The sequence below is a fragment of the Oryzias latipes genome, chromosome 5 (genome assembly GCF_002234675.1).
Source record: "Oryzias latipes chromosome 5, ASM223467v1".
NCBI classification, from domain to species: Eukaryota; Metazoa; Chordata; class Actinopteri; order Beloniformes; family Adrianichthyidae; genus Oryzias; species Oryzias latipes.
Genome location: NC_019863.2, coordinates 9,484,515 through 9,501,531, shown reverse-complemented (window position 1 = coordinate 9,501,531; position 17,017 = coordinate 9,484,515). Strand labels below are relative to the sequence as shown.

General features: G+C 39.1%; 2 protein-coding genes across 2 annotated transcripts in view; both read left to right on the top strand.

Moving 5' to 3' along the window:
- The first annotated feature begins 1,312 nt into the window (after window positions 1–1,312).
- Window positions 1,313–7,510, top strand: hrh1 (histamine receptor H1). The gene is made up of 2 exons (XM_011474840.3): window positions 1,313–2,517; window positions 4,973–7,510. The coding sequence occupies exon 2, from the start codon at window positions 5,169–5,171 to the stop codon at window positions 6,801–6,803; it is 1,635 nt and encodes a 544-aa protein (XP_011473142.1). The 5' UTR covers window positions 1,313–2,517; window positions 4,973–5,168; the 3' UTR covers window positions 6,804–7,510.
- Window positions 7,511–15,739: 8,229 nt separating this feature from the next.
- The window catches only part of atg7 (autophagy related 7), an 85,209-nt gene continuing 83,931 nt past the window's right edge, over window positions 15,740–17,017 (top strand). Inside the window, exon 1 of the mRNA XM_004068648.4 lies at window positions 15,740–16,232. The gene's annotated coding sequence lies outside the window, so the exon portion shown is untranslated. The remainder of the gene's footprint in view (window positions 16,233–17,017) is intronic.

Below are 17,017 nucleotides of genomic sequence, written 5' to 3'. Positions count from 1 at the left end.
TTCCGATCTTTAAGAACAAGGGTGACACGCAGAACTGCAGCAACTATAGAGGAATAAAGTTGATGAGCCACACAATGAAGCTGTGGGAAAGAGTAGTGGAAGCCAGGCTTAGGAAGAAGGTGGAGATCTGTGAGCAGCAGTATGGTTTCATGCCCCGTAAGAGCACCACTGATGCCATTTTTGCTTTGAGAATGTTGATGGAAAAGTACAGAGAAGGTCAGAAGGAGCTGCATTGTGTGTTCGTAGATTTAGAGAAGGCGTATGACAGGGTGCCGAGGGAGGAGCTGTGGTACTGTATGAGGTCGTCTGGAGTGGCAGAGAAGTATGTCAGAGTAGTTCAGGACATGTATGAGAGAAGTATGACGGTGGTGAGATGTGCTGTAGGTCAGACAGAGGAGTTCAAGGTGGAGGTGGGACTACACCAAGGATCAGCTTTGAGTCCTTTTTTGTTTGCTATGCTGATGGACAGGCTGACAGACGAGGTAAGACAGGAATCTCCCTGGACAATGATGTTTGCGGATGACATTGTAATTTGCAGTGAGAGTAGAGAGCAGGTGGAGGAACAGCTAGAGAGGTGGAGGTTTGCTCTGGAAAGAAGAGGCATGAAGGTCAGTCGTAGTAAGACAGAATACATGTGTCTGAACGAGAGGGATCAAGGTAGAAGCGTTAGGTTACAGGGGGCTGAGGTGAAGAAGGTGCAGGAGTTTAAGTACTTGGGGTCAACAGTTCAGTGTGATGGGGAGTGTGGAAAAGAGGTGAAGAGGCGAGTGCAGGCAGGTTGGAGCGGTTGGAGGAAAGTGTCAGGAGTGTTGTGTGACAGAAGAGTGCCAGCAAGACTCAAAGGAAAGGTGTACAAGACAGTGGTGAGACCAGCTCTGCTCTATGGGTTAGAGACGGTAGCAGTGAGACAGAGACAAGAGGCTGAGATGGAGGTAGCGGAGATGAAGATGTTGAGGTTCTCCTTAGGAGTGACCAGGTTAGACAGGATAAGGAACGAGTACATCAGAGGGACGGCTCATGTTGCCTGTGTTAGCGACAAAGTCAGAGAAGCCAGACTGAGATGGTTTGGACATGTTCAGAGGAGGGATAGTGGATATATTGGTAAAAGGATGTTGGAGATGGAGCTGCCTGGCAGGAGGGCAAGAGGACGGCCAAAGAGGAGATACATGGATGTCTTAACAGAGGACATGAAGTTGGCTAATGTTAGGGTAGAAGATGTCCATGATAGAGTGAGGTGGAAAAGGATGATTCGCTGTGGCGACCCCTGATGGGAAAAGCCGAAAGAGAAAGAAGATTTTGGTTGGTTTAATTAATGTCACGTGTTTTTGAGTTGCCAGTGCTGAGGGTGCTACTGGTCGCTACAGGTGTGGCTGAGATTCTGCTCCTGGAGCTGTGCTGTGAGGACTGGCAAAAGAGGAAGTCTTCACAGCCTTTAAATACCCCAGTCAGGCAATTGGGCAGGCGCCATCTACCGAAGCCTCCAAGGGGAGAAACCAATGGACTTATTTAATGTTCATTTGTTTTGCTTCTGATGGTTATTATTCATTTTTGTTCTATTTGTGATGTTTTTCTTTTCAACTAAGAGGCAAAGTTTTGTGTTTAGTCTTGTCTTTTTCGTCTTTTTTAAATGTATGTGTAGTCTAGTTTAGTTTCCCCCCGTGTTTCTCAGGTGGTCTGATCAGCCACTATATATGTTCCCTGTTGTGTCTTTGGAGGTCAGTTTGTTCCTGTTACTTGGTCTGTTCAGTTGCTTAAGTTAAAGCTAAGTTTGTTGCCCGAGTTGATGTTTCTGTTGACCTATGTTATTCTTTTTTACATTTTTTGAGAAAAATTAAAACTTTCATTTTTTGGCTAACTTCTGCTCAATCCTCACACAATACTTACTTAGTTTCATTTTTTCTTGTTTTTTTTTTATCTTCCAGCTGCCGCACCCTCACCCCTTCCCTCCAAGTTTCCTCAAAGTCCCAACTACAGAATTGATAGTGTATCGGGTCCAGTATGGCATGCTAAATTAAAATAATGTAATTTAAAGATGAATTTGTGACTTTTTTTCTCATTGCGCACAATTTTGTTTAGTCTGAATTGAAAAAGACAGGTGTGTGGCACTTTTGTCATGTGCAACATAAAGAGCAGACTCAGAATGATGATTTACCACTAAACTGCTGATCTCCAGAGTTTTGCTTAAATCCACATGTCAGTTAGTTTGGCTAACTGACAGCTAAATAAATGGGCACATTTTATCCAACATGTGGTGAATCATCCTCTGAGTAAGTGCTCTGCAAAGAGCACAGCAGAGGAACCCCGACAAGATCCAGTGTCAGCAACAGTTTATCATAAACTCCAAAGTTTGGCCAAGATAGGAAGAGAGAGGCGGATGGAGTGAGGTAAGGGAGGAGGGAGGGATGAAGAGGCTCTCTTTGCATTCCGACCTGTGTCGCTCACTCATTTTCTGATTTGCGCCCGAGATGCAGCCTGGAGTCGAAAGAGCTTTCCTCCTCGTCATCTCCATCATCCATGGTAGGTTCCTCTTGTTTAGCATTAAATATTGCAAAATCAAACTACTGTTTTAGACTGTTTCAATGCTTGATTTAAAACGTGCGGAAAGTTCCCGGTTCATGTTTAGTGCAACAGGTGGTTCACGCGCGCCTTTCTTCGATTTTACGCAAAAGCAAGTCTTTTTTTTCCCCTCAAACAAATTCCATTTTTGAGGTCACGGCGGGCCAAAAGTTATTAAGAATTTTCGCTTCCTTTGTAATGAAATCAGCAGGCAATGGTGATTACGGATAATCGTGTTGGAGCGACAGTAAAGGCTCAGTTCTGTTTTTCTCTGGCGCGCCGATGCGCACGGAGCCATGGATATTTTCCACATCCAAACCTCCTTACCTACCGATCCGTGGTACTCAATGTTCATATTGCCGAGTTAAAATAGTGTGAATTAAAGCAAAGCAACATTAAACAATTTCACATTCACTTTATGGACTCTGATTTGAAGTAAAATTGAATTTTCATTGGGAGCTTGAGTAATGTTTAAGTCTGATATCTTCACAGGGTAAAGCATTTTATAAGAAGCTCAAAGTAGGAGAGACAGCGTTACTGGGGGCTGTTTTTTCATTTTTCTAAATTTCTCTCTAAATTAAAAGTACTTTTTGAAGCTGCTGGAATGTAACCTTTATACCATCCTCCCTTGAACCATGATGACCACAGTGCTAAAGCTGGCATGCTGAGATAAAACTCCATCAATCTCCATGGAAACTGCCCACCTTACAGCATCCATTCATAACTGACCCCAATACCTGCTTCTTCTGCTGTGTTCCAAATGCAAACATGGGGGTCTGCATGGAACAAGTGGGCTTTTATTCTCCCATGCTAACTCAATTTAATGTGAAACCGTGACGAAAGAGTGAGTCACTTTTCTGAGGATGTGCCACTAAAACCTGGTCTCCTCTTCTGTTTTTTATTTTTCTCACCAAATATTAATTCAATGATTTTCTATTCTTCCACCCATCTTGAGTGTGTCATCTATGAGTAAGCAGGAACACTCTTCAACAGATAAAAAGACAAGCAGACAAATCGAATTTTGATGTTATTTGTCTAATCTTTTATTTCAATGCAAAGATCTCTCCATATTTTTATGCATTTGCACAGTTGGTAACGCACTTTCGGTTCTGGTATGGATTACTCAATGAGGAAACAAATTGATTATAGTAAGATGCTCATTTACAAAATTAATGGAAATATATAAACCAGTAACAAAATAGATGTAAAAATGGTAACAACAAAAAAATAAAAATTAAAAGTGCACAGAAAGCCAAGGTGCAGAATGGTCACTTGCACCCATGGCAACAGCCTCATTCCAGTTAGCTCTCATAAAAAATCGATACCCCAACTGTCAAGATAAAAGCTTTTTTAGTCTCACAGTGACATATCTACTCTTAAACAGATATCCTGCTGTGCTTTTTACATTCAAATTGAGTTCTGCGATTAAAAATGGAAGGGCTTGAGTTTCATCCTACAGTACAGCCTAGGCTCTCCTTTGTCAGTGATACAGTTTTTCTATTGCTGCGTTGTTGAGTTACACTGCCTTCCCCATGAGTAAGTGTTAAAGAAAGCCATCTGGACAGTGAAAGTGAGTCAAGAATACAGTTCTAAGGCCATTTAAATGATTGAGTCTAAAACATGGTGGCAAGAAATTAAAAATAGAGACATTTGTACTTGTCTTTTTTATAAAAAAAGACTTACTAAAGACTATTTAATTAGTACTTCTGTACATGTTTTAAATACCCACTCCAACAAAAATAGTTTTTTTTGGTGTTTTAACATTTTCTTGTGGCATTTTTCACGTGATGGAAGACATTTATAAAGAATATTAATATTTAAAACTGCAAATCTGATGATTTTTTTTATTAAAATCGTTATGAATCAGGAATAGATGAAAAAACTGCCATTTGAAAAAGTTTGGAGTTGTTACGTACAAACTACAATTGGCAGGCAACAAGCTCCCTGCTCTGCTTCATTCCTATGCATCCACTTGCTAATATATAAATCTATGTACGTCTTAATTTTCTTCGTTTGAGCTGGCATCTGGCTCAAAACTGTACGACTGGATAGCTCCAAAATTGCTTGCCATTATTCTAATGTTAGCCACTGGGATACTGGGAAATTGATGTAGGCTTACTTTCCACCAACAGTCCTGCCCACAACTCAGTGGTGAATTTCCAATGAACTCGAGCTGTTCTGCAGAAACTATGTCCCAGAAAATGACACAGTTGTTTTAATTTTGCCAGAATCAGAATGAAAAGGCCACTGGGACCCCCCCTTTTTTTTAACAATAGATCAAAAGATGATCAGATAGGTACTTTAAATGCTTTGTATGAGTTTTCATTCTTATTATTTATTTATTTTTTGTAGGATAAAGTGAGACAAAAACGGATTTAAAAAAATGTGACTTGTCAATATTTTTCTTCTTTTCCAGATGTTTGGATTTCCAACACAATGTACCACAGACTAAAGAATCAGCATGCAAGAGGGACAGATTTTTGCAACACAAAGGTCTGTCCATCTTCTGCCAAGAGTATCCTCATTTCTTTGAGAAGCCGGATCGTACCATTGTGTCGACACACTGGCCAGCAGCTGTTTGGGACGTAAAGCTTTCCATCTCACCTAGCACGATGGATTCTGGTCTGTCACCTTCTGCAGACCTTTTACATTTCAACACCAACAGCTGTGTCAATTACAGCAACACCTGGAGGGGCCTCCCACATGGTGACACTCTGCGACACAATCACACCCTGACCCTTCATGACCACCTCCATAACGCCCTCCTGGGAGTCTTCCTGGGGCTTCTGTCTCTCCTAACCGTTATAATGAACCTGCTGGTGCTCTATGCTGTGAAAAAGGAGAAGAGCCTCCACACTGTGGGGAACCTGTACATCGTTAGCCTGTCGGTGGCAGATCTGATCGTCGGTGCAACAGTAATGCCTCTGAACTTGGTGTATCTGCTAGAGGATGAATGGAGGCTAGGTCGAACTGTGTGCCAGTTTTGGCTGATTATGGATTATGTAGCCAGCACGGCATCCATCTTCAGCCTATTTATCTTGTGTTTGGATCGGTACCGCTCAGTCAGACAGCCTTTGAAGTACCTGAAGTATCGGACACGGGGAAAAGCAAGTGTGATGATATGTGGAGCCTGGCTGCTGTCAATGACGTGGATTATTCCTATTTTGGGATGGAGGTCTTTCACACATGTAGACCTCAAACCTGAGGAAGAGAGCAGGTGCGACACAGACTTTCGTTTCGTCACATGGTTTAAGGTCATCACTGCAGTTTTCAATTTCTATGTACCGTCCATTATGATGGTGTGGTTTTACACGCACATCTACTTGGCAGTACGGCAGCATCTCAGAGACAGAGAGAGAATCATCCATCCCACTGATTCCTTTGGGGAAATTGAGAATGGGGAAAATGTTCCTTGCCCTGAGGGACAGAAATCCAAATCACCCAAGACAGACATTGAAGATTCAATAAAACGATTAAAAAGAGAGAAACTGCTAGACCAGAACACTATTGAACAGACTTATTCTCTTGAAGATTCAGATAAAACCAAAGCTGCTCCTTTTAGAGCTCCCAGGAAAATTGGTGTCAAGTGCCAGCAGACGTCACTTCTCTCTATGACAACAAAACGACTCCGAATGGTACATAAGGACAAGAGGCCTCTAGAAGAGAGGCATCCATGCGCTGAAACCTCCCTCAGTCCTCCGTCAGCGCCTCAGGATGGGACTTGCTCAGGTGGAAATCCTGAGAGCAAACTTCAAACCTCCTTAAATGAATGTCATGTCACTGTACCCAACTCTGTGAGCAGAGTTTGTGACATAAGTCAGGTGTCAGACATGCAGAGATACTCAGATGTTCTCTACAACAGTTTTGACCCCAGTCAAGCTCTTCCCTGGCCGGAGGAAGGTGTTGACGATGCCAAAATAGACCCAGAGAACGGGGTGACTCTAAGACAGGCCTGGCACAGGTTTATCGACCAATCCCGTCACCGCATTCAGAGCCTGAGGATTCATAAGGAGCACAAAGCAGCAAAGCAGTTAGGCTTTATCATTGCTGCTTTCTTACTGTGCTGGATCCCCTACTTCATCGCTTTCATGGTCATGGCGTTTTGCAAACAGTGTGTGCATCACGATCTTCACATGTTTACCATATGGTTAGGGTACTTCAACTCTACTCTAAACCCATTTATTTACCCGCTCTGCAATGGCAATTTTAAACGAGTCTTTAAAAATATAATGAAGATTCATTTTTAACTATGTAAACCTCCACAAAAGAGTCATATAAGCACAAGTTTAAAGGAATGCAATCCCAACCAAATATATATATTGATTATCAGTTGATTTGTCCATATTTCTGTTTAGTATTCCATAGTTTGACTTGGTCTCAGATTAAAAATAAGGTCAAAACGTTTTTTTTTTAACATTTCCGGGGTTCTCAAGTATTAAGAAATACTTTTTCTAATCCCACTTCATTTCTAAAAAGAAATCAGGGTGATTAGAAATATATTTTCAATTGCAATTATGTCTGTTGGCTAGGCAACAGACTATATTACTGTATATATTCCTTAACCCTGGAAAAATGGCATGGGGACAAATCAGTATCACTGTAATTACAATAAACTATTTCATTTAAAAAATCAATAAGGACACCTTAAGGGATTTTAGCAGGTTATGCTTATCTCATTTGTCATCAACTAGGCAAGCAAAATGAACAACTATCAAATTGAAAAAAAGGTTTATGACTCAACTCCAGTAAAATGCCATGTAGCATCTGTTCTTGTTTCATTAGCCTAAGCGTAGCAGAAATCCTTCCATGGTGCTGTGGAACAGTCATCATAAGCATGAGATTTCTGTACTGTATTTTTATTACAGGATTTGTAAGAGACATACCACTGCTTAAAGACAAAAACATCTCAGCATCAAAGTGTTTGGTGACCAAAGAAAGCTAAAGGTGGAAAAAAGAAAAAAATACGGTGGCGCAGTGCTTAGCACTCTTGCCTCAAGTCCCGGCTGGGGACCGGAAACAGAACACCAATGGGGGATCTTTCTGTGTGGGGTTTGCATGTTCTCCCCCATGCGTGGGTTGTCTCCCACCGTACAGAAAAATTCAGAGATGTGTATGCGAGTGTGCATGGGTGTGTGATTTGTGGCCCTGCGACAGATTGACGACCTGTCCAGGATGTCACCTGCCTTCGCTGGGATAGGCTCCAGCAGCCCTGTGACCCCGAAAGGGACAAAACGGGTTTAGAAAAGGAATGTTTCTGAATTTAAAAAAAAGAACCTGTGTGGATATTTTTTTTCCATGTATTTTTAAAATGTAATTCTGGATATCTTTTCTTTTTCTTCTTTCAATATGGTGTCTAAATTAGAACTGAGTGGCAAAGATGCCCACAGTGTCTAGTCTGAACAAGGCATTCGCCAAATCTGCCCTGTAAAGGCCTGGATGAGTCACGGCTCTGCTGAAAAAAGCAAGTTGGGGGCTGAAACTGACCATAAAGTAGAGATTATATAAACAGTTTACATATAAGTGCACATAACCTGTTGTGAAAAAACAATTCTGTTTGGGATTTTTATCGTTCGTATTTTCTGTTAAGTGTTAAACAAGACAGACAAATGTTCAACAAAGGGGTCAATGCTGGTTGTTCTCCTCACAGATTGTGTTTGTAAGTTGATACATGTGTTTATTTATCATTTTATTTGTGCACTTCTACAATAAAGTCAAATGAATTTAATGTCCTTAGGGTGTTATCAGTGGAAACAGGGAGCAAAGGAATCCAAAGATTAATTACTGTAAATCCTATAAAAAGGTTGTCAGACCTGTCAGCTCCACCCAAAATAATCAATTTGTTTTTTTTACACCAAAGAAACAAACAAAAACAAATTACAAAGAAATATCTGCAATTGTAAATGACGGACTTTAGTTTTTTTAGGCAGTTTGATGGACACACATTCATACTTAAATTCGTTTTTTAAGAAATAGAAAACAATGGTAAATCTGTTGTTAAGACCAAATCCCATCAATTCCACAATAATTAAAAAAAAAAAGTTTTGGAACACTAAAGAAGGAGTGCGTAATTAGTAAAAGTGAAAGCTTGAATCTTGTTGAAAGTAAATTTAAAACGTGCTGCATGTCGTTAACAAACATCATGTCTCTGGTTTGGGATTTGTGGGTGTGATCTCTTAATTCTGACTTTAGTACACAATAATTAAATACGATTTAAACTTGATCAAAACACCAAAATAAAATCCTCTAGAAAGACAGCAAGCAAACAAAAAAAACTACAAAGTTAGTTTCTGCTTTAGCAATAGGCTAATTTAATTCACCAGATTTGTTAAATGTGCAAATCTTTTGTTTCCCCCCATGAAATTAGTCTCACGTGACTAAAATCTCCAAAACAGTCTTTGTACTGTTACACTTTGTTTATTGGGCCCCTCAGGAATAAGTACGGAACTGAAGTTGCAACAACAGAAAAGTCCAACATGCCTGCCTGAGACAAAAGCTACAGCACTTCAACAGAGTGGTGACGCTTGTAAAAATATATTAAAATAACTAAAATACAGGTAGATGCATGAGTCATCCAAGGGTATCTTCCTGAACCTGACTAAAAACGTGGCTCTGATACCGCATGAAGACCAACTGAGGTCTTTTAACTTCCATATGTATCTGCCTACAACAGTTTTCCCCCAAAAATCTCGATTATTTTAAGCTGCAGAATCTTTTCTGCCTGAACATGTTATCTACAGTATTTGAGAGTTCAGAAATGTAATCAAATTCTCACAACTATAGTTTTTAACATCTTAAAATCCATCCACTAAAACTATTATTTATTAACATGTTATATGTTACATTACTTTTTTCAATCCAAAATTCATGCTTAAATCAAGAAAAGGCAAATAAAAAATAGCAAACAAAGCGTTTTTTCTATTAAAGTCATCTAAGAAATAAGGGGAGGAATTCAACATATACATATATACATACAACATATATATATATATATATATATATATATATATATTTCTTCTTTACCACTATGCCTTTAAAAAATGAATAGCCTCAGAAATGTCTTTTGTTGAGCTCTTTTTATACAGAATGATTGAATAATAATATCTATTGGTCGCTTAATTATTTTGAGAAATTCGTACACAACATATCCATTTCAAACTCTTGTACCGAACGACAGGATACTTTAATCTACTCTGGTCTATCCCAAAATTCCGTATTCCTTTGGAAGAGATCCTGAAGTTCACTAAGAAGAGAGCCGTTGGATTGAAGCAACACACTCTCACGTCAAATTCAACACGTGTTTGGAGGGGAACCAGATGGATTCTCATCACTCACAGGCCATACACAGTCAAAGCTGTCAACCAGCAACACTGGCAAATGTGTCTTTTCTGCATAATCTAGCTCGTCCGATCCCACTAAGTGTTACATGCAATTCAGCATGTCTGCGCATATTTGAGTCCGAGATGGCTTATAGCATTTCTGAGCAAAAATCATGCCAGACACTAAAGGCCAAAAAAGGAAGGACCTTCATACAACTATTGTTTTTATTTTATGGATTTATTTGTAATTACATTTTCTATAACAGATGTAGATTGTCCAGACATATTGTTTTCTAAATCTGCAAGAGCCCGCATTTATTTCCAAAACCCCGGTAAATAAAGCAAGCACTGCAGGTGGCCTTTATTTCTGCAAATTCTCGAGTGAATTTGTTATAAAAGAGCCCTTGAAGCATCTGTTCTGGACATAAAAGATGCTGGGGTCTTATAAAATAATAGCCACAGGTTGAACCCCCATGGTGACATGAATTTGTTTTGTACATCTTATCGTGATAAAATATATTTTACAGTGCAGTTTTATGTTAATCAATGATGTTTTTAACGAGCAGTGCTTTTTCCCCTAACATTTACCAGACACTGTTAAACCCTATTGACAGTAGAATTGGAAATAAATACTAGTTGAATGGAAAGAAAGGAGTGAAAAACATAAATTCCGAGGCTGGCATCACAAACAAACGCCGTGCTTTAAAGTTGGCTGGTTTTTCTTTTTTCCCTCTGGGCAGAATGCCAAAGCATCACAGTCCCATTCAGCCATGTATTCACAAATACAGGGCATTGGAAGCTTTTTAAATTAGATTTGAACATTTATTTAACTGGTCTGTTTGTGGACCCTGGGAGAAGGTTGAATTACCCAGAGAAAACGCAAGCAGGCTGTGGGGGAAAAAAATCAATTCTGACAGAATCATCCCATATGGGATCTTCTTCATGTTGTGAGATACCACTGCCGTGCTGTGCTGTAGTTACTAATATTAATCCTGTTAGTCACAAGCTGTTTTGTACTGCTAAGAAACAAAGGCTTTGTAAAGTATTACTTGGCAGCACGTTTTTATGAACTTTGAAATACAAAAAATTGGGAAGGAGGATGAACAGCTTAGTTTTATGAGTCAACAATAAACCTTTTTTTCTACGTATCTTTTCAAAGTGGAAAAAGTGTTTCTAACTTTCATTGGATGATAGGTAGGTTAACTTGCTTTTACTATCAACAATGCAGTTTTACTGGTTAAATCGTATAAACATACTAAACGTTTTTAGACCTTTTTAAGCCACTCTAAAACAGAATTTAACAGCCATTTCACAGCCTATTTTAACTGCAAAGATGTCAAGCTCAAACATGTTTTCCTCTACAATGCTTGCAAACATAAATCAAAAATATACCTTTTGAAATAAAGTTTTATGGAAGATGACTATGACCATAAGTGCTAAAATGTGTTTATGTTTGTTTGGTTGTTTTCTCAAGATAACAACCTAAAACTCATTATTGGGAAATGCTCACTGTTTTCCTTAAGATAATGCAACAGATTAAGCTCATCTCGAGATCAAGGCTTAAATAGACTTATCTCAAATAAGAAAAAAAAAAAGAATTTCCTTGGAGATCATTTAATGTTGATTATCTTCTCAATTGATGATAGCTAGTATTAGAATTTGTTTCTGACCAACAAATGTAGCACAATTTAAGTTAGTCCCAGGCTGAAATACTCTGATAATGTTTTGCAACAATAAGAAAGTTAAATGGTGATGATCATATGTTTGCCATTTTGGCTCACACCTGGAGCGTGCTGTTGTTTTTTTTACTGGTCTCTAAAAAAGTGTGTTTTTTAGAGATCATTACTTAATCATTCGTTTTCACGAGAAAACGTGCCATAATTTGTTATCTTACAGGGCCTCTTGCATGCAATTCTGAAGGCTTTTATAATAAACAATATGTGTTATACATAGGGTTGGGCGATGTCCCTTAAATTGGCAGTTGACGATGTTTGCAGTAAACCGTCGGGATGGACGATGATATCGTCGGGGTGGTGTTTTTAATTTTGCGTTATTTTATAATTATTGTTCATTATTTTACTTTACTACTTCATTTATTTTATTTCCCAACTAATGACTAATCCGCGATGATCCAGTATAAACTGAGGGAAGTGGCTTTAACAATAAATAAATAAATAAATAAATAAATAAATAAATAAATAAATAAATAAATAAATAAATAAATAAATAAACAACAAAATAGAAAAGAAGTAGTCCTGTACTTGATTAGGCAAGTGGACCGGTGGAACGAGCACGCGTGTCTCTGAGTAGAGCAGACCGACTTACAACTTTGTGTTTGAGGGAAAGGGAGGATGCTTTGTTACATGTGCGCTATGGGTGGGAGACTTCGGACTGCGATCCGTCCCGCAGCTCTAGGTGAACGAGCCACCGAACTCAGGAGAACCGGGTCTCCCGGTAAATGTGTGTGTCCGGGAAGAGCTCGGACCGTCAGCTCACACAGCTGCTTTGGGGCGGTGTGTGAGCTTTTCAAAGCAGAAATGTCGCTGAGTCCTTAGAAACTGTTCAAACAATCATCTGGATTTGTGTTTCCAGTCGTGTCCCGACAAAATAAAGGCTGATGTTATTCCCACATATTTACGTGCAGCCAAGATGCAGATTGCAGCGCTTCCCGCATGGATTTTATATTCATCAAAGGCTAATGTTGTTAGCCCTTCTTCCAGCTCCGTTCTTCAACAGAAAAAGCACAGAACACACGGGTTAAAAAGAAAATGATGAGCAAACAGGCGCTTCATAATAACCGTAACATTGATAAAAGCACGTTTAGAAGATCATCTAGTATATTGTGGAGCTGCCGGATATCTATGTATGTAGCCTCTCAGCGTAACTCATTTTCTCTTCCGGTATTTCAAACACTACTGAGTATGTGCGAATGATTTATACCAACCGAAAATGTGACCCATGTGAACGTTTGTGATAATTGGAAAAGGTTTTTCTGGGCCCATGTACACAATTAAATTCTAATCCGACCGTTGATCCGATCACTTGGGGGTTACTGCCCCGAGTGCTCCAATTACCACAGGCACCACTGTCACCTTCACTTTCCATGTTTTCTCCAGTTTTTCTCTGAGTCCCTGGTATTTCTCCAGTTTCACATGTTCCTTCTTCCTGATGTTCCCATCGCTTGGCACTGCCATATCCACCACAATGGCTTTCCTCTGTTCTTTATCCACCATTACAATTTCTGGTTGGTTCGCCATTGCTATCCTATCAGTCTGGATCTGGAAGTCCCACAGGATCTTTGCCCTCTCATTCTCTACCACCTTCGGAGGTGTTTCCCATTTTGACTTTGGGGTTTCCAGTTCATATTCTGCACACATGTTCCTGTATATTATTCCAGCCACTTGGTTGTGGTTATCCATGAATGCTTTCCCTGCCAGCATCTTACATCCTGCAGTTATGTGCTGGATTGTTTCAGGCGCCTCTTTTCACAGCCCACACCTTGGGTCTTGTCTGGTGTGGTAGATCTGACCCTCTATTGCTCTGGTGCTCAGGGCTTGTTCCTGAGCTGCCAGGATGAGTGCTTCAGTGCTGTCCTGTAGGCCAGCCCTTTTTAGCCATTGGTAGGACTTCTTGATATCAGTCACTTTAGTTATGGTTCAGTGGTACATCCCATGCAGGGGTTTTTCCCATGAGGATATGTCCTCCAGCACTGCATCCTCTGCTTTCCATTGTCTGAGACATTCAGGTCGTACGCTCAGTGTACGCTCAGTAGCAGGGTCAAAACAGCCGATCAGACCTAAACCTTTGTAAAGATGGATGTGGATATAAAATAAAAGCATATTATTCGGTCACCACTAGCTCCGTGGAGAAAGTGAGTGGGTGTGTTAGCTTGGGGGTGGGCAGTGCAGACTCTTCCTGGAAGGGGCTGTTCTCCCTGGTCAATGTCAGCTCGTGAGAACCTGCTAATTTTTGTAGGTCGGGAGGGGCTGGTGCGCAGACCACAGGTTTTTAGAGGCATACTCAGAAATGCGTGAATGGATCAAAATACTTTTTTGGGGTTTGTTTTTGTGTGGAAGGAACCTTATAATACACTTAAAAGCTATGAAAAATTATTTTGCATGGAAAAGGCCATATTAAAAAATCAGTTGTTGAGCTCAAACCCATTTTTTATCGTAGATGGTTGCTGTTTTCTTCCGTAATTGTTCAGGGATTGATTGCAATTGCAAATGTACGTTTTAACATCTTGCAGGGACTCTGTAACATGCTTTAAGCAGACTCTGTAACATGCATTAAGCAGACTCTGTAACATGCATTTTGCAGACTCTGTAACCTGCATTTTGCAGACTCTGTAACCTGCATTTTGCAAATAGTGATCTGTGAGGTTTAATTGCAACAAAAAAACAAATTAGTATTCCTTATAGGTATTTTCTTACAACAGTAAAATATTTTGTTTTACTGTTGCATCCATATCCAAGACCATTGGTATCATTGTTGATAATGCAGAGAGTCTAACTAGTTCACTAACCACAGTCAAAAGATGTGAACTAGTAATTTTTTTAAACTGTAGACTAGTTCTTCCTATTTAGGCTCACCAGTTTACTAACAAAGCACAAAAACACCAGTGATATTTTTTCTAACATCCATGATTTCTCGTCATGTCCCACTACAAGTAAAATTCAATGCATTATTTCTATGAGTTCAGGATTGAAGATCCTTGTATACCTTACTTTAAACTAGTCCACTTTTGAAAGATAAAAATCCTTCTTGGGAACAAAGGTAAGTTGTTCTTTTCCTAACTGCTTCCCAAGTAGGTCCAAAATGTATTCTAGTCAAGTAACTATAAGTGTATTATTTTCTTTTATTGTAAACATTTACTTATGCAAAAATTTGCACCAAAAAATGTGTTAACAATTAGCTATATTTGATGCACTTGATATCTGGATAAGTAATAAGCTAATTACATGCTGACAATGTCTTACATCATTTTCTAGGAAAGTAAAATTACAAATGCCCATAGCTCACAATAATGCATATATAGCAGTGTTAGTGTACTAGTAAACATTAAAATGTGCACCATATTGCACACTAGCTGACTACGAGATTTTTTTTTCATTTGATAACAAGTAAAATGTAAAAAACATTTACCACAAAAAAATGGGTTTTTGGATCACTTGAAAACTAGTAAATGTATTTGGTCAGAGAGTCTTACACTTGAAGTTTATTTTATTAGGTATACTTTAGTATAAATATTGCAAGTGTTCTATGGATCATGTACATGTAGTGTAGAAAGTACTATCTAAAGATTTCTTCAGATTAAATGTGAAATTTTTAAGTTTACAATAAAGAGATAGCATATAAAAAGTGAACTTCAAGTATCCTGCCTCACTTTTAGTATTGACAAGGTATACTTGTATTTTAAATTAAACAGACTACTTTTCCTAAATGCTAAAGGCAGTTAACCAGTCAAATCCACAGGGGTTTTAATACTGAATTTGTAAAGATTTTGCATGGTAGAGATATATTTTTTCTTTGTTATTGTAAATCACTAGTACTCCAAAATAAGATGAATTATATTATTTCACTTCAGCACAATATTGTACCTTATTAGTACACATTTGTGACTGACTATTTAAATTGACTTTCTGCATTACTGGCAAGGCTGAACATGCTCTTATATCAAGGATATAGATTTATTGTAAAAAAATAAATAAATAAAAAAGTCAACCATAACTGTCAGCCCTATATCAGAAAGGATATAATTTAAATGCAAAGAAGTGTCAACTGCTCCATGTTCAGCAAATAAAAAAGGTGATCGAACAAGGAACGTTGCAGCACACACGTAACCACTCCACCCCTCTCCCCCGGTGCGGGATTCCTTCCATTCCGCGTCTACATGGAATGATTTTTGTCTTTACTGTCCTGCGACCACTTTGGAAAATAATTATATACATACTTAAAAAAATAATCAAATATCTGCTTTAAAAGTTAGAAACTGTGGACGTGCAGCCGTAAAACTTAGTGTGTTATTTTTAATAAATATATCTAAAATCTTTAACCCTAGGAGGAGGAAAGACGGAGTATTCTGCGTGTGGTTTGCATTCATGATCCGCTTCCTTAGAGCCTTTATTTAACCGAAATGAAAAGAAACGGCGCGTACAGGTTTCTGTCCGTGTTCTCCTGTTTCATCGTTTGCGCTTTTTTGTTTTTGTTCTGGTCTTTCGTGTTTTACTCTATGATGCGGGCGCCGTAAAAAGATTAATGCTAAGCTAAAAGGGGGTATGCTACCTTCCCACAATCCTTTGCTCTGTTGACAATTTCCACGATCACATGATCAACTCCACCAGGAAGTAGCCGTTGAGGGTGAGTCTCGTTCAGTAATTCCTTTCTGTCTGGTTTAACTTGTGTTGTGTGTTTGTTCTTGTTGTTACTCGTCCTCCCTTCGGTCTTTTTTTCCCCAGAAGGTTCCTCGTGATTAAAAGTTCAACTTGTTAAAGCGCCGTTTTCTGATTACAGTGGGGCTTCTTTTGAATTGCCAAAATCTACACTAACTAATCCTTTTATTTCCCCTGACTACATGTACATTGTGTTTTAAAATGGTGGTGGAGATACATTAAAATGAAATAAATAAATCTAATAAGGCAAGATGGGTTCTGAGAAATGTCATTGGATCTGCTGGGGCAGCAGAGACAGTGGGATTCTTTCATTTCTTCTTTTTTTTTAATTATTTTTTTGTTCTGTGTTTGTATATATATATATATATATATATATATAAATAAAAATAAATAAAACGCCCCTCTCCAGTTCATCAACTCTTCAGTTCATGAACTGGAAACCCCAAAGTCAAAATGGGAAACACCTCCGAAGGTGGTAGAGAATGAGAGGGCAAAGATCCTGTAGGACTTCCAGATCCAGACTGATAGGATAGTAATGGCGAACCAACCAGACATTGTAGTGGTGGATAAAGAACAGAGGAAAGCCGTTGTGGTGGATGTGGCAGTGCCAAGCGATGGGAACATCAGGAAGAAGGAACATGAGAAACTGGAGAAATAACAGGGACTCAGAGAAAAACTGGAGAAAGCCTGGAAAGTGAAGGTGACAGTGGTGCCTGTGGTAATTGGAGCACTCGGGGCAGTAACCCCCAAGCT